Raw genomic sequence first — 19,123 nt, 5'->3', positions numbered from 1 at the left:
ACCATGTAAATAACACCAAAGGCTGCCCAATCTTTTCTCCACAAGGTTTCATCAAGGGAGATATAACAAAAAACTAGGGACCGAGAAGAAATCATTTCAAAAATTAAGGTAGATGCTTTGCAACATTAGATGCATTGTAGAGCTCAACTCTCATCCCCATCTGTAATCTGTAATCCTGCAAAGATTTCACCTCTGAAGCTATTATTTACAAGCCAAAAGAAAATGCTCTTACTGCCAAAAGAAGCTTTCTTTGAAAGGCTGAGCAATGTCAGAAAGGGGGACTTTATTGGAATGGTGACAAGGTCAGGTCAAGGTAAACTCCCAATTTCCATTCCCGAAGGTCTCGGCACTTTCTCATACTATCAGTATTCTGACATGTAGTAGATATTACTTTTATCTCTATGATTAACATTTTTAAATTTTTTATTTATCATTTGTAGGGCCACCCATCTCACAACAAGGACTCTGGGTGGTGTATAAGAGAACTACTAAAACATCTGCATATAACCCATGACGTCCAAGGTTAAAGCAAAACAAAACAAAAACCAATCCGAAAAACCACATCAACAGCAGGGCTTGCCTTACCATCTGGCCCCAAAGCCTCAGGAAACAGTCTTCAAAGCCTTGAAAAAGGCAAACAGGGTTGAGGTTTGGGTTTCCTAGAGGAATGCTATTCCACAGGACTGCACTACCACAGATAAGACACAACTTCTGGGTCCAAGAAGATGACATTGTTTAATGGTGGGACTCAGAATATGCTCTCCTGAATAGATCTGGAGGTTGAGCAGAAATAATGAAAGGCAGTCAGCCCCAAGCTGTACATGACAAAGGATGGGGTTATTTGTAGGGCTACCTTCCCCCACAAACATCTGCCACCCCAAGGAGTCTCAGAGGGACATCATGCTTCAGGTTTCCTATTTTAAATTTTGCCACCTCGTGAGATTCAGGACACATGCCTTTTTGATGGTTGCCCTTGAAATGCTCTGGAATATTCTTCTTCAGAACATACAACAGCACCCAATTCTGTTTTAGGAAAGCTTTTAAGACTTGGTATTTTTCCCAGGATTTTGGGTCAAGTTGAATGGAGTCCATTTTTTATTCTTTTACTTATTGTATCCAGTTGCCACCTTATATTTATATAATCTATTTCTTTATAATATTTGGTTTTTTCCTCCCAGTTTCTGGTTTGTTTTTCTGTTGCATGCTGCCCAGTGTCACACTGTTTGAGTTGGGTGGCTTTTTAAATCTATTAAATTTTGGATCAACTGCAGCTTCCAAATGTTCTTCAATGGTCGCCCCAAGTACAGTGCATTACGGTAATTCAAACCAGAGATGTCCAAGGCATGAATCACTATGAGCAAAGCTTCACTGTGCAGGAACAGGCACAAGTGACTTACAAGACAAACCTGCACAAAAACCATCTTAACCACAGCTGCACCTGTTCTTTGAGCAAGACCCACAAGTGCCAAAACTAGCATCATGTCTACTTCATTTTAAAGGCTCAAGTTTAATTAACTTGATTAAGGTTAATTAAATAAGTGCTTGTCACGAAAAAAAAATAGGCCAGATTTTAAAGGCCAATTGCTGACCACGGAATCATTTGATTTCATTTGTAAAAGCCGTGATTTGCAATAGTTAGAATGCAATATTGCAAGTTAATTCTGCTGAATGCCAGGGGTTCGATTCTCAATGGCTCAAGGTTGACTCAGCCTTCTATCCTTCTGAGGTCGGTAAAATGAGGACCCAGATTATGGGGGGAAATATGCTGACTTGTAATCTGCTTAGAGAGGGTTGAAGGAATATAAGTTTAAGTTCTGTTGCTATTCACTTTCATTTTCTTCCAACCCCAGGCAGTGGTGGTATTCAATTTTTTTTTACTACTGGTTCTGTGGGCTGGCTTGGTGGACGTGGCATGGCTTGGTAGGCATGACAGGGGAAGGATACTGCAAAATCTCCATTCCCACCCCACTCCTGGGGGAAGGTTACTGCAAAATCCCCATTCTCTCCCTACCCCACTAACTTGTTTTCCAGCTCCATTCTCCTTTGCAGGGCAATCAAAGAAGACCCAGCCAATCAGCTGGGTCTCGGGAGGCAGAGAATAGATGGGGCGGGGCCAGTCAGAGGTGGTATTTGCCGGTTCTCAGAACTACTCGCTACCAGTTCCCCAGAACTGGTCAGAACCTGCTGAATACCACCTTTGAACTCAAGGCAGTGTACGTAATACTTCAGCCTCCCATTTTCCCAAACAACAACCTGTGGTTGAGGGAGAGTGAAAGTCAGCCATATAGCTCAGGGGTCCCCAACCACCGGGCCGCGGACCGGTATCGGTCCGTGGAACATTTCCTACCGGGCCTCCGGTTTGCTGGGCGCTGCCATCTTGTTTGATGAGAAAGTTCTTCCGGGTGAGCTTTTCCGGTTGGAAAGCAGCGTTTGGGTGCTGAAAGAATCCTCGCGCCTTAGTTTCATCGAAGGGGGGGGGCTTCGAATGAAACTAAGGGGCGAGCATTCTTTCAGCACCCAAGGCAAGGTGAGCCAAGCGACTGTCCCGAAGCCGTCCCGAAGTGAAGCCCATTGACAAAGGTACAAAGGAGGAGTTGAAGGTGGCGGGGAGAAGCGGGGGACGGCTGGCTGGCCGGTCACTCGACTCGCCTTGCCTTGTCATGCGTGCTGATGCCGGTACCGGGCCGCGGATCATTTTGTGATGCTGGTACTGGGCTGTGGCACAAAAAAGGTTGGGGGCCACTGATATAGCTGGCTTCTATGTCTAAAGGAAGACTAGAATTTACAATCTTTAGACCAGCAATGTAATTTCTACACCAAACTGGCTTTCTCTTAATAGCATATATCATTGACACTAAAAAAAAATAACATATCACATGGAAGAAAATTAAAATGTCATTTCTTCATTTTAAAAACATATGTGTAATATTTTAGTATAAACACTGGCTACTTCCTTCAGTATATATTGTGCTTGACCAGTTTCCTAAATATATTACTTTTTTAACTTACCAAGAGGAATGACTTGCACAGACAAGGCACCTATCTAGATAACTGCATTCTATGGAGTCAGCAAAACTTTTTAAAAATTTAATTTGTGAGATGTATTGCTTGCATTCACTGCCATACACAATATCTACAATTTTAATTTTAGTTATTCTTCTCCTAAATCTAAAAATTACAATTTGAAGAGTTAAAGAAGATTACAAACTCCAGCTACTAAACTAGCCTTTTGAATTTTACAAAGTTCTGCCACATTTTATGTAATAATCTGATAGACTTTGAAAGACATTGAGCAGAATTTTAGGCTACTATATTAAAGTTAGAGACAAAAGAAATACTATCCCCACAACAAAGAGCTGATTTCAGATAATCAAACGAAATCTGGACTGAGCCCAATCATGCACTTAACACTCAGGTTAAAACTGCTTGATCCATATGGGTTAATTCTCAAACACATTGGAAAATAAATAAAAATAATTAGATTAAGTTTTTTAAAAAGCTAGAAAAATGTACTTTGGCTGAAGTACTTTATTTATCTTTTAGATTTTTCATTACCTGGGTTTCCAACATTTTTCTAAGGGAAAATCATCCCCTTGGGGCAATTACTATCTTGGTCATGAGCCAGTATGTGAGATTTTACAACCAAAAAAAGTAAATGTTAAGTCTTTATCAACAAAGAATTACATAACTTCAGAAACAAACAATTATCTTGTGAAATAACATAAAAATGCAAGATCACTGGGGAAGGGGAGGATTTATTATATCTGAAAACTGTGAGTTAAGGATTTAGAGTCACTGTTAATTTTTATAAGAAGAAAGATAAAAAGAGACTACCTTAAATTGTCGTGGCTTACTTTGCCAACTAATAAGTGCTTAAAGTGCTATCTGCTGCTAGATATTTAAGAGAACAGAGATGGTTAGCTTACAAACCACTGAAGCCAGCACTGTATTTTGATGATGCTTCACGATTCCAGCTAGTAAAGCTAACATCCATTCCTGTACTTTGAAGCTTTGACCAAGAAGGCTGTTTACCATGCAAAGACCAATTTTATGAACTACTGAAAATTTCTTTTGGGACCCGGAATTTGGGGTTCCCCTCAAACTCAGATTTTGTCAGCCTTTCCAGGTAGACTGGCTGAGAAACAAAACCAGGTGAGCTAGTTCTACTTTATTGTAGGACTACAATCTTGCAAGTTTGACAGTAAAACTTTCCAGCTCTCTCTTTTATAGCCTGATAGGTTAAGGTGATTAGTTTCTCAGTTTCTTTCTCTGCCCGTGATGTAGCTGCAGAATGATTAACTTTGCCATCAAATATATGTGCTACCTTATTCATACACAGCACAGAAATCAATGACAAATGCTTGTAAGTGTCCTAAAGATTCCATATGTGACTGCACTGCTTGTCTTTTCTTGTCTAGGCCTTAACAAGTTAAAGATGAACACGCAATATACTGTCTCTCCTGGTTCAAGGATGAACATTCAATACATCTCAAGTAAAAAAAAATTATATCTTAAACACAGAACGATAATCAGTATAGGTAGGAGAAGCTCCTACAGAATTACAGTATTTTATGACATCATATTCAATAACATTATGTTTGGTTTCACACTAAAACAACTTCTTCAGAGAGTGTAATGGTGGGAGACAATGATTCCAGCATGGGGTTGACTGGCGAATTTGGGCCAGTCATTCTCTCATAATTCAACCCACCTCACAGGTTGCCACTGTGGGGAAAATAGGAGGGAGCATTAGGTATGTCACTTTGAGTTGTATAAAAAAGGAAGGATAGAAAGAAAGAAAGAAAGAAAGAAAGAAAGAAAGAAAGAAAGAAAGAAAGAAAGAAAGAAAGAAAGAAGGAAGGAAAGAAAGGAAGGAAGGAAGGAAGGAAGGAAGGAAGGAAGGAAGGAAGGAAGGAAGGAAGGAAGGAAGGAAGGAAGGAAGGAAGGAAAATGGTGAAGCTATAGTGCTAAATGAATAAGCAAGCAAGCCTGCGTTGCATTTTAAAAACTAACTGCTGCTTTCTCACCACATTATGGAGGCTGCTTTTGTATGTGGTCATGCCACATGATGGAGTATTTCTGTGGACTGCTTCTCATGATATAGAGTTTTCAAGTGGCTTCTTAAAACTGCTTCCACGGAACAGTGCTTTGTGTGCATGCCAGCTTCTCATGAGAATGCAACCTTGCCACATGCTTTGCTACCCCCTCCTCAAAATATTCTGTCTTTGAACTGATTCTGTATGCCAGCTGTTTCCCAGAGCAAGCCATCTCATAATGGTTTGCTGTAAGGCAATTATCATGTAAAAACAATTTCAAACAGAGCTTTTGTGGTGACTCTCAGTAGGTACTATATGAGTAGTGATCCACAGCAGCCCCTCACCATGTTGTTTTTGGGCATGCAGTTGTAAACAGCTTATGACAATATACAGACAAAACGAGGAGTTTGCTGCATAAAATTACTGCTTGTATATTCTTTTCCTTCTGATTTAATCATATCAGATTCTCAGTGACTGTCTGGACAAGTCCCTGCAAAATCTATTTACATCAATAATGCAGAGAGAAAATTGCTAAGGATCGGGCTTCAGGACTTCAGAATAACTTTATGATACAACTATAATAAAGACAATAAGAAATCTGTATCTAGTCGATGAAAAATTTAAAGAACTACAAAAGTTATGAGAGAGCAGGAAACTCTCCAGTATTATAGGTTTATTTTGGAATTGTGATACTACTTTCTTTTGCTTATCTTCAAAATGTTCTGCAGAAGCCATTGTGAAGTAACTCAATCTTTCTTGAACCTTGACTCAATAATCTTTAAAAGGGATTTGCCTACTTGTACTTATATTTCAGCAGATCTAGATTTTCTACCTAAAGGCACAATCACATGAATGAGAACGTACATTCACAAATCTGATTTTATATTGCTTTTTCATAGGGTGAAAGTTATGCTTTAATTACAACATCCATCACCATGGGAGCTATTGAAAGTGAGTATAAATTAAGATTACTGAATTCTGGGAATGTAATATAAACTGGAATAGATTTATTTAATTTTATGCAAATAGGAAATACAATATGTGACTACGTCCTTAGGAACAAATGTATATAGTTTATCCAGCAATAGGATTACTTGGAATTATGTAATAATGATCTGAATATGTAATAGAGCCATGAGCCATTATAGATCAGTGACCAAAGAACATTCATATCACTTAAATACTACTTGCCAATGCAGGTAGTTCACATATTTAGCAAAAATTATTAACTACTACGTCAAAGTTACAACTGACAAACCCAAGCAAACCAGAACTCTGAGACTGGAATCTTCCTCAAAGGATTATTGGATACATCATATTGGCATGATTAAATGTACCCAATAAAGAAGTCCTTTGTGGAAGATTCCAGCTTCAGAGTTCTGATTTGCTTTGGTTCGCTAGTCAGAACCTTGACATACTGATATACAATTTTTTAATATTTCCAAGATCTTAAGTAAAATTTATTTTAATTAATGAAAATGTGACTAGTCCAGATTATTTATTTCTTTTTTAACAATATGGAACTTGAGTAGATCACTGAGGGTCAAGTGACATATAAATGTAATAATATTTTTTATTATTTCTCTGATATTGTTTTGCTTCAGAAGAGCTTCCTAGACACTGGTTACAAAGGGGCCAAGTAACTGATGCAAATTGGAGGAAGGAGGGAAGAATACAGGCAACCTTATCAAGGAACCCGTTCTTAATTCTTCTAGTCAGTTTCACAATGCCCAGGTTAATTTCCCCATTTTATTGCAATTAAATTTTGCCTTAATTCTCTCTCATTATTCTCCTCAATCCAAAAGATACAGAGAATCTAAACTGCAACCAACAAGCATTATTTGAGTCAATTCTTGAATTCTTTTATTAGTCAGCTGGATGGTTTTTTTGCATGTAGTTTTCTCTGACTGCACAAGATTGCAAAAATGAAAGTTCAGTTTTTAAGCTAGGTAGTGGCATTTGCTAGATTGGTAGTTTTTAAGAAAAGTATAAACTGCCACATAGAAATATCCTGTGATGAATATGAAAGAATTTGTAATGAGTAAAATATAAGAGTTCCCCATCCCTTAGCATACTACAGTTTCTCTTAGCAAAACCACATACTCTTCCCAATTTATGGGAACTTTTATTCAGATTAAAGAGGAAGAGACCTTAGATTTGCAAACAAACAAATGGAAAAATTCCCCCAAGGAGGTGTCAATTGTTGTATTCCAATAAATGTGCCTCTTGCAATAAAGCCCACTGACTCTCCCCATAACTCAGAAAAGGGACTCAAGAAGCTTATCCAGTGAGATCTGCATTTGGTTATAAATAAGTGTGTGGTCTCCTTTGTACTTGCAGACAGCTAGTGGTTCTACACCTGCTCCTCAGAGCAGATACCGTAAAAATCTGGTATTTGTGTATCATTATAGAACCAAGAAACTCCTGGTATTATCAACTGCCCCTCTGTCTACTTCTGAAATAGGAAACTGCTGCAACTGGTACATCGTAGCTTCTGACTGCAGCTGTTCAATGCAGTACAAAATTTAGAACGCTCCTCCTTCCTTTCTTCAGAACTTAAGCTTTAAACTACCAGAAATTCAAAGCCATGTTCAGGAACTACAAACTTCAAGGACATGATGCCAGTCGATATATTTGCTATCATAACAGTTCAAAAGATCATCTTGCTACAAAACACAGAAATGTATACATGTACGCTTCCATTTTAAAATTTAAGAGTTTTCTCCCAACTCTTAAATTACCTTGCTCTTGCCCATTATTTTCTCAGCCTTGATTCCCTGTCTGAGAAGAGCTATCTCCCATCTCACTAGTTTCAGCACTTACAAAATAGAGCCTTTGCATACCTTTTCAGTGTCTTATTTTGCCCTCAAATACAAATTACAATACCTAAAAATATATTGATGAAAATTCATGGCTTTGCTTCTGAAAATCAGCTGCAAGATTTGAGGATGCTACATCAGCTTGAAAAAAAAACCAGGCTTAGAATACAAGGGCCCATAAACCAGTGTTTTTCAAAGTTGGCAACTTTAAAGGTATATGAGCCTCAAATCCCAGAATTCCCCAACTAGCCCATCATAGACTATAAATTATCCGCAAAAATTAGTTTATAATTTTTTTTCTTCTGAATTATTCTGAGAATTTGTAATTCTTTTACTGAATTATATTATCTGCTTGCAATCTTTATGAACAATCTAACTTATCCTGAGATCTACTGATACGGTACTTTTAATAAGAATAAAGATAAAATAATAAGTAAATAATAATAATAAGACAGTATAAAAGGGATTCATGGATATGTCAAGAATATTAAAAATTAAGAAGAAACATGATTATTATTCACTTGAAATTGTTTCTTTAACATTAAATGAAATATAGTCCTTGATCTATCAGATTAGGTAGAATAGAGTGCATAAATAAATTTAACACTAAATGGAACATAGTCCTTGATCTATCAGATTAGGTAGAATAGAGTACATAAATAAATTTACAAAAGCCTAGTAGCTGTACAATATCCTTTGGTCTTCAATACAGTCCAGGATTCTTTCACACAAGGTACAGCCAAAACTAATGAAAACTTCTGTAATATTTTTGACTTGATAGAACTATTCTGATGATCTTGCATACTTCATTATAGATACATACAGAGAAGACCCAATAGCAAGAGAAAAGGATGATTGCTACAGAAGTGATTCATTTTCCCTAAATTTCCTTAATTTTCTAAATAAAAAATTACTATTCTGGAATAGTAAATTTGTACCTTCAATAATGTACAAATATTTTTTCCAGAAGCTAGCATACAAGAAGATTTAACTCAATTGTGTATTACCTGGTGATGTATAAGTTAATGTTTGGATTTTAGCATAACAAAATTAAAATCTTTGCTATGTTAACTGAAACTAAATGATCCCACAAAAGTCTCTTGTTCTGCTTAAATACTTTAATCTCAATGACAGATAAACAAGCAAAATTAAACTAAAGGAATGACAATGTTAGGAAAGTAAGTCCAATCAAAATAAGACAACTGTACAAGAATAAAGATCTGAGAACTGTAATAGGAAGTACTGGAAAATTCAGAAATTTACATTTACATAAAATAACATTTGTCCTTTAGCACCTACATAGATCAAAGAAGAGCCATTTTTGGCCTTAATTATGTGGTTACTCTCTAACATTATACACAATATGTTTTTTATTTTGGTAAAATATAAACATTTAATTTACTCTATAACACTGGTTTAAAAAGTATACATATACTATTTCTTACATATGGTCCTTTTGGAAGTGGGTTTAATATGATGATTACTGGATATTTGTGAACAAAGTAATTACTACTTCCAGATCAGTTAGCCAACTTTTAAAAACAAACTTGTTATTCAATTACTGTAATGTAGCTTCAGTCTTCAACTTTTATCCTCTTTGTAATGTGTTGTACCACAAAATTTCTAAGTGATGTTTGAAATTCAGGTGAATGCAACATTATGTAGAATAATTAGCGATAAGGTTTGAGTTAGTACAAACAACTGAACAGGAGTTGAGAAATTTGTAATTCAAACCATTAACTCCATCTGAAGGGTTCTTGGTCCCTGCACTATTTTGCTTTGCATAGTAGTATCTGATTTCTAGTAATGATCTCTTATGAAGTCCTAAAACGTCCCTTTTTTGCTGATGTTTACATCATGGTGTTACATTTGCAGATTTATGTCCTCTTTTAGACTTTGCATTTCCCTCTCTCTCCCTCTCCCTCCCTCTCTCCCTCCCTCTCTTTGTATATCTTTCAGAAATCTTGATCATAAATCAGCCAAGTCCTCTGAGTAATTTTGTTGCTTTTCTTTGAACTTAGAATTTGTAGAGGTCTCAGAAGACTGTGTGTTGGAGGATATGTTTGCAGATGATAGAAAATGGTCTTCCTTTGCTGGGAAAAGAAATGCGAAGGAGCTCCTAATGGGAGTTGAGAAATATATAGCAAAGGAAATAAAATGTTGGCTTTATTTCTTTTCCTTCTTGATGCTCATCATTCCGAGAGTGTCTAAGTGGGGGAGTGAAAATGAAACAAAGGTTCTCTGCCATAAAATAAATGATAACACCTCAGGATAGGAGGAATTGTATAAATAGGCTCTATCATGAAATGGAACTTGAAGAGCAGTTTTGGGTTACTTATATGTTGAAGCCATTAAAAGGGACAATCTTAAAAACTGCCAATGAGCAGAAATTGCTTTGCTTCTTCCTTGCTGGACTATAGTCACTGTAATCATTTCTAGTAAGAGAATAATTTTGTGGAGTAGCATTGTTCATAGGCAATGATAAATCAGACTATTTTAGAAGTCCTGCTTATCAAAAACAAGCCAACAAATTAATTATTTCTAATTAATTCCCAGCAAGAAATGAAGGAGTCCTCAGTTTTTCAGACAAATGAGAACATTTAATGAACAGTTACTGTGCCTTTATAAAACAGCTGATGTGGTATAGCTTGCTGTTCGAAATATGATTATGGAAATATTGCCAATCCCTCTACATACCCAAGAAACTTTATGATATTCAGTTTCCTTTTTTTTATTCTTTTCCTGGGCCGCTGGGCACACATTGAAATAATACTCTGGACCAGTAACCATTTAAATTTTTCTAAGAATGCTTTGGGGTGCAGAGTCAAGCAAACACAAAAAGCTCTGTGTATGTTTTGTTTTGTTTAGTGCAATGTAAGAACTAGGATACCTCACTGGAACCTCTAGAAACAAGCCTAAGTAGTAATGAAAAGCAAATTCAAGTTTATGATTCCGGCTTATTTGAACGGGGAAAAAAGTAGATGAAGTTTAGGATATTATTCTATAGAAATGTTCAAACTTAAAGTACACTTCTTAGGTTTGGATTTACAAGAGGAAAGAAAACTATGTTTCGAACAAGATTAATCAGTTTGGCTTAGTGGATAAGATACCATGTTAGAAATTGGGACATTGTGAGTTCTAGTTCCACCTTTGCCATGAAGGCTAGTTGGGTGATTTTGGACCAGCCACTGTGTCTCAGTCCAACTCACCTCACAGTGTTGTTGTTTTTGGGAGAATAGGATTTGGATTGATATATATCAAACCTCAACCTAAGTACATTATGTAGTGTTCTCAATTTGTTTCACAGAACCTGGTTTTCACTGATATCCCAACAAACACTACAGCATTTATGGAGCTAACCATGATTATTATGGGCAATACCTGTATGTGATATACCTGAGATTAGTGCTCCTGTTCAGGTGATGTGTCATAGGTAGAATGGGAAAAAATAATTCTGATAACACAATTCCAATGCTTCAACTGAACCTCAGATTAGAGAAAAGTTTAACTATGGTTTAAACTACTAACTACTTGCTTGTTCCTCAATTGTACAAATGCACAGGTCAATTGGAACAATTTTACTATAGCCAATAACTGGAAAGAATGAAACCAAACTCTTCCTTTCCTATGATCAGATAAACAAAATTCAGCCAAGAAAATACATACAGAAGACAGCATTCCTATACGGGTAGTTGTTGACTTACAACAGTGACTGTTCGAAGTTACCAAGGCACTGAAAAAAGTGACATGACCATTTTTCACACTTATGACCATGGGCAGCCTCACCATGGTCATGTGATTTACATTCAGATGCTTGACAACCAGTTCATAGTTACAACAGTTGCCATGTCCCGGGACAATGTGATCACCTTTTGTGACCTTCTGACCAGCAAAGTCAATAGGAAAGCCAAATTCACTTAACAACTAATTTAGCAACTGCAGTGATTCACTTAACAACTGTGGCAAAAAAGGTTGTAAAATGGTGCAAAACTCACTTAACAAATTTCTTACTTAGCAACATAAATTTTGGGCTCAATTGTGGTTGTAAGTCAAGGACTAGTGTATATTCCAAAGGGGAACGCTATACTGAAGTACTTTCAGACATAATCACGATATGTGTAACACATATTTAGGCAGCATATGCTATCGATAATAAAAATGTTAGAAATTAGATGATGAAGCACACAGTTGCTTCCAAAAGTCAATCAACAATGGAAGTTACCTCTGCAGCTTTATTGGAAGGCTGCAATCCAGACATATTATCCTGCATTAATTGTTGGAGGAGCTGCAACTGAGCAACACTGAGGAAGAAATCCAGACCTGTTGTCATATTCACTTCCAAAGAATGGCCACATACTAAAATTTCCTATGAAAGAAACAAGTTTCCAAAACAAATTCCATTGGTTATCAGCTTATTCTTGGCATTTATATAATTTTATTTTTAAGAAAAACAATATAAACTGTTTATATTTTCTAAATCGTTTATTAACATTTTCTCTATCTCCTTCAGCAGAAAAGCACAATGCACCATCTATAAAATTAAATCAAGTGGAGGAGTGATGGAACATCATACAGCTACGGTTCCAAACAGGATATTTAACAATTAAGTTGCTTTCTCTTTGTTTCATGTATTTGTGTGTGAGGTCCTGTTTCTTTGTTGTATTAAATTCTGGGCTGTCAAGAACCCTTATTCATTTTCTTGGCAGAAAATTGTAATTCTTCTTTCTCACAAAGATGTATTTGAGTCTACAAGCACATCTTAGTTTATAGTGAAACTGTATTTTGCAGTTCACAGATAACTGATTTAATTAATTTGTAGCTGTCTGCTAACATTTGGAGCATAGATAAATGACCATTGTCCCCTGGCTATTATAACCCCCACACAAAGAAAACAATCATGACCATGTTTTAGAAATTAATGAAAGGAGAAAAACAAACAGATTTGCTTACTAAGCAGGAAGTCATATCCTCTTGTTTAAAAAAAAATGTGCATATTCATCCTTAGTAATCTGTGGTAGATCTCTCCCTTCCTTACTGAATATCCAAGGGAGTAGTTTCAAGAAAAATTAAAACAGCTAAAGCATTTACGTTCCTGAACAACAGGAACAGTAACATTCATCTGTTACTTTGTTAGTACATGCTTTCCCTATTCATCTAGTTTTTTTTTTTTTCAAACTCTTTTTTCAGCAGATATGCAATACAAGATAAAGCTGTGGAGATTGGGGCCAAGGGGATTGGAATTGGGCAGGCGTTATAAGAGGCCTTCAATTCTATTTCAGTTCTATTCCTGGCCATCGCCAGTGATAGAAACTCAAGTACCACAGCTACAATTCTTTTCCAGAAAGGATGAAAATCCCAAACCTCTGTGCAAAGTTTGAAATGAACTGACCAGAGCTGTGGGGAACAAGCAGCTGGATGCCAAAAAGATGGTATAAATTTCCTTGATGAAAGTTTGAAAAAAAAATTAAAAAGAAAATAATCTGACTTGAAATTGCATTTCTTTTGGATGATCTAAAATTATGCCTTAACATTCTTTCTTACAAAAGAAATTATCATTTCAGGTCCTAAATGACGTGTTTTCCCAATGTTGACATTTAAGGATTCTTAGTTGATCTTCAAAAATCAGGTTTGAGGCCTGACGAAAACATAATTTTGGGCATGGAATATGGCATTCCTTGCGGTTGGCATCTCAACTTAAATCAAGTCAATTTTCAGCATGTGCTTAATTTAAAAGCAGAATTTATTATTCATTAGAGATCTGGTGACAATGTTGAAGGCAGGGAAGAAAACAATTCTGCCTGGACTTTCTGTTCTGGCCCAACAAGTGCATACCACACAGTATTTTTAACACAATTTTATATATCCTCTTAATTAACAAATGTGCAGATATAAAGCTCAGTGATAAACATCTCATATCTGGTACTGACCTCTGTGTGTAAATTCTCTGGAGAAATTACTTTTGTGAAAATGATGGCAGGCGCTGCAGTTACCCGTACAGTAAAGTCTGTTAAAATTGGAGTTAAAATAGCTCTTCGTTCTTGATGGTGTTTTATGCTAAAAAATGAAATGAAATAATTGCACACTAAATGATAAAGTTTTATGGTCAGAAGATTGTTGCTTCATATTTGTAAATATTAATTTCTTAACCTAGCAACACTACTGAAAAATTTCTGCTGTAAACTATCACAAATTAATAAAGGATAAAATACTGTTACAATAAAGGTCAGAGAACATTATATGTATATAGAGAATATTTTACACACACACACACAACACACACCAATATCCAACATAAACATATAAATGCTATTCCATTAGAAAATATATAATAAATATATTTATAAACATATATTTTAAGTCCTATATAAAATTTTAAATAGTCACATTAACTGATATCCAGAGGAAGAAAGGACCATTCAACTTTCACTGCTTATTTGGGACCCATTTCTGAATCAGCAAAATTAGCTTTGCAGGATATTTAAATGTTTCTCTAAGAAAAGAGGCTAAAGCAGGTATTGGAATTAATGCAAATGTTAAAATAAACTGAAGTCAAGACATTATCTTCAGATCTGAAGGTTTTTTCCAGTGACTTTAAAGAGATAACAAGAAATAAACCGGTGCTTTCTCTACTAATTTTCCTACACAGTACTACACTTTAACGTTCCATTAATTTGGTGCAAGTGTTGCCCATGTGAGTATCATCAGTGAGGAATGGTATGATCACCTAGGCATCTGTTACATATTTATCTTTGAAACAGAAGGAGCAATTCAGAAATATTAAAATATATGACTCTTCTTTGTACACTCTGCTTTGAAAAAACATTTGTTTCAAGTATAGTACTGAGAAAACAAATAAATAAATGCTCCAGAATATGTCCCCTCAAACTAAGTATTAGAGATGCAAGTGACATTTTTTTTCTTTAACAGAAATTTGGTGTTTAGTGTTCATTTGGTGCTCATTTCCAAACATTATTCTTCTGTACTACAAAAGAAACTGATCATGTAAACATTATAACAGAAAAGGAATAAAACGGTTCTTTCCTCTTATTTCTTGAAGAAACTATCAATTAAGTTATTAGAAGAATGAATGAAATTAATGCCTTTAAAGAAATAGAATCCATTTTTCTTTCTAGCTTATATTCATGCCTGTCTGCTAAATCGACAAGACCCTGCACAATTAAACACATAGGTAAATTTTGCCAGAAATCTCAAGGCACAGAAATTGATAATATTCTTTTATCAGAGCTCCCCAGTGAAACCTGCTATGATTTTCTGTCTTAGAGGAATATTTAGAAAGCTTCATTAGATAAACCTTAATGTTACATGTATACTTTGAACTAAACCTCAAGCACATTTTCTCCCAAATTTGCAAGGGTAGCAAGGCACAGCATAAATCAAAAGGAAAAAAACATGAAAATACTAATCCACAGAAAAATACACTATTATTTTATTATCTTATTATAATCTTCTTGATGATGTTTAAATGTTTATGTAGGTTACACACACCTAATAACCTGCAGTGATACATTTAATATCGTTGAACAACAACTTCTGCCTATCCCAAATCCTTCACCTTTTGGAAGGACTTTAGATAGATAAAAATGCCAAATGTAGTCTAAACATCTGGTCGACTGTGTGACCAGCCATAATAATAATAGTAGCTAAAAGGCATTCCAGGTCATTTATAATGCTATCATTGATCTATTCAAATCGAGATACCAAAGACTTTATATTGTATTTGGGAAGTGATGTTGAAACTACAATTACAGCAGTGTTGAAACTAAAAAAAATGTAGATATATTTTATAAAAAATACTGTTATTTAACTGCTGTAGATGATTTTTATCTTTACAGTGTTCAAAAAGATGTGTTTGTAAACTTAACTTCATAAATGCTACATACTACATGCAGAAAAAGAATCCCTTAGCTGCCGTGTGAGTGTGTGTGTGTGTAACAAAATCCCACCAAACTTGGCTTCTCGGGGAGTTAACATGAACTGAAGACAGCTCTGCCTCTGTGAACTGAAAACAGCCTCGACTACAGCAAAGACCAAATAATTGATGAATAGGTTTCTTTGGAACCTCTTTGGATAAGGAGAGGATGGGAGATTGCCCACAGGTGCTCTGGATGACTACTCCTCATGAGGAAACTGTAGGACAGGTGTTTTGTAGGCTTGTGTATACAATATATATATACACAGATGAACACTATACAGAAGCCTGATGATGGCAGATGAGATTCTGCCGAAACGTTGCTACAACTTTAAAAGCACAACTACAATGACGTGGGAAAATACCTGAACAAAGGAAAAAATGTACCCACTTGATCTAAAACCTTAGAAAAAAGTTTTATGCTCCTGAATCATAGCCTTTGCAGGTAGATGTTTGGCTCCCCCCACTTTACATAAAATATTGCAGAACTGCACTGATACAGACTCTTTTCAACAGGCATTATTTTAATTATGTCTTTTGCATCCACTGATATGTATATGCTGGATAGCATATCTTTAAAGGACTGTTTGACCCTTGACTGAAAACAAAATCAAAGACTATTGTAGCAACATAATCAAAATGCAAAATGGAGAACTAAAAATGGAAGATGTCAATGTAATCTTTCTAACTAGATTTGAGTTGGAAGCCCTCTTTTGCATATCAACAAATCAACAGAAATTTGTCATTTCAAAAACAGCAGCTGTTTTCATTTACAGAAGCACAGAAACTGGTTTCAAGCCAATTGGGGGAAAACATTTTTGTCGTCTGTTGGCTTTAAAATGTCTAAACTAGTTCTGTTCAAACTTTTACAAAAGTACAAAGGACTAGTAATAGGAATGCCAGTTTTTGGCCCATGTTACTTTATGGCTATAATAAGCTATTATAGAAATATAGTCATAACCATATCTGTATGATTATTGTACAACAATTCTATAAACAGTTTGAAATGCACTGTTCAGAATCCTAGCTCATGGAAAACGTGTTTGCAATGGAATGAAACATACACTCCTATGTATAAATAAAAAAAGCCAATTAGCTGAAATCTATGAGCTGCTGTTACCATTATGTCTTTGTTTAGAATCCACAAAGCACCACTTCCAAGCAGATTCTTACCTGCTGGCCATATTCCATTCAAGTGCTGGATTCTGAGAATTCCTTTCATTCTCTGGCACGGCCCTGCTTTTACAATTTTCCTTCTCTGGCTTTAGTTGTTCCCACTGAGCAGTACCAATGTTGATGGACTGGAGGTCTATTTGGTACTGTCTGTCTTCAACTTCTGAACCAGGATCTCGAAGAACTCCCAAATTCAGTGCTCTCCTATGATGGCAGAAATCAAACAGTTTCTTTACTTTCTTCAAATTCAAAGCTAACTCAAAAGTTTGAAGACAACAATAACATTAATTTAAAGTTATTATGAGATTGGATCCATTCACTTACCCATTTATTCTGTTGGGAGACTAATATTCTAACAGTTGAATTTCATACAGCACCTGAATTTTTTGTAGTAATTCTATTTTCTTTCAAATTTGTTTCCTTTCTTTTATTTCTTTTTCTTCCCTATCCAGTTTTCTCCCCCCTCCAAATTATTATTCATACTACCAAATAATGGTCTATCTCATGTTATAGCTTCTTACTGTTTCATATTGTTAATTAATCCTCTTAAATTATAAATAAAATAAACCACAATTTTAGATTTATATAATTTTTTGTTATATGAACATATTAAAATACATATTGAAAAGGAGCAGATCTTTTTTCTAAGTAGGTAACCATCATTCTCCATCATTCTTGAATCTCCAAATGGAGCAGAGTAGGTGAATTACACACAAGGAAATGAACGCCAGATCTACTTTATCCATCCCATTTCTCCAACTTTCACAGGCATGTAACATATTTATTTTATTTCATTTCATGTGTTAATTCACATGTTTTACCATTTATGCTTCTTATATTCCAAGTAATAATCTTTCTTATCCTGTGGTCATCACCATCAAATGGGCCCATAACTATTGAGCTCTGCATTAGGCATAGATCAATTAAGAATTTCACTTAATACTTATTTTGTAAACTAGAAGAAGTGTAGACTAGGTTATAATTCTTAAATGGCAAGATTTAAGTTGAATAAGATGAATTATAAGTTTTGAAAAGCATAATACTGAATTTGATGTACAGCTTTGTACTAATGATGATCATATTATTGCTAAGATCTACAAACTTTATTGAAATGGAAAAAGAAGACAATGAAATTAAATATTATAATAAAACAGGCAAAAATTGAATATAATCTATGAAGGGCCAATGGGGGAGTATACAGAAGAAAGGATTAAATTTTACATTGAATTACATAATCTTAAAGAGAACTTTGATAAAATGATGTATTGTTAGTACGAACCCAGATAAATAGTTAAAAATTATACGAAAAATTCAAATACTTGTTGCATATGTAATCAAATTGAGGGAGCATTTTTTCATCTTTGGTGGACCTCTAACTAAGCTAGAAAATGTCAACTATCTAATGCACCTTATCCATACATTTAACATCAATAACTAGAATGTATCAAGATGGATGAAAGAGGATGGCACAGAGGTCAGAGTTTGGCAACCAAGCTAGAGTAATTCCTTATTGAACTTTCACCATTCAAATCAAACATTCTTACTTTGGACAGAACATAAATCCTATACAGACTCACAAGTAGTAGAAAATAAATATGTTTTAAATTTTGTTTCAACTGTGGGTTATACCAAATTTGTTACAGGTCAATAATTATTTTCTTATACCATTACTTTAGCTGCATCATACACCTTAATTCCAAAGAAAATCACAAAGCACCTATTATACTGGAAAGTATACTGAGTAGCTAGGAGATAATGTGTCAAGTGAACTTAGCTAATTTCCAGGATATCACTCAGACTTCAGCAGAATTTCAATTATGTCACAAGTACATTCAGTTTTAAAGCTATCCAGTTTCATCAGTCTTTAGGAGAACACATATTTTGGTGACTGACCAAAAACTCAGTGATGGAATATATTAGCACTGTCATGTTTATTGCTATAAAGAAGGATCCAGTTTTTTTATCTCTTCGTATTTCCAGCTAGTAGTGGGTAAGACTGATAACACGGAGAGCTGCAACCAATCATAGGTTGTCTCCTCTTGTGAAAATTGGTCACTTACTGACTAGCTCAAAAATTATGCTTATATTTTATTTATTAAGGGTCAGATATAGATGTTTCCTTATATCATTATCTGCCTTATAACAATCATTTGTTGGCACTTCAT

At 35.3% G+C, this 19,123-nt stretch overlaps 1 protein-coding gene across 5 annotated transcripts in view; it reads right to left on the bottom strand.

The window, feature by feature from the left end:
- The window catches only part of VPS13B (vacuolar protein sorting 13 homolog B), a 319,343-nt gene that overhangs the window by 124,323 nt on the left and 175,897 nt on the right, over positions 1-19,123 (bottom strand). For all 5 annotated transcript variants that reach the window (XM_026690439.2, XM_026690425.2, XM_087962041.1 and 2 more), the window contains exons 31-33: positions 16,959-17,162; positions 13,783-13,909; positions 12,078-12,221 (exon numbers count right to left, since the gene is read on the bottom strand). In XM_026690439.2, the coding sequence (XP_026546224.2) occupies positions 12,078-12,221; positions 13,783-13,909; positions 16,959-17,162 (475 nt within the window). The remainder of the gene's footprint in view (positions 1-12,077; positions 12,222-13,782; positions 13,910-16,958; positions 17,163-19,123) is intronic.

This window comes from Notechis scutatus, chromosome 3 (assembly GCF_049901735.1).
Source record: "Notechis scutatus isolate UNSWTSFEM ecotype Mainland chromosome 3, rNotScu1.2, whole genome shotgun sequence".
Lineage (NCBI taxonomy): Eukaryota > Metazoa > Chordata > Lepidosauria > Squamata > Elapidae > Notechis > Notechis scutatus.
This window is presented reverse-complemented; position numbering and strand designations above follow the sequence as displayed.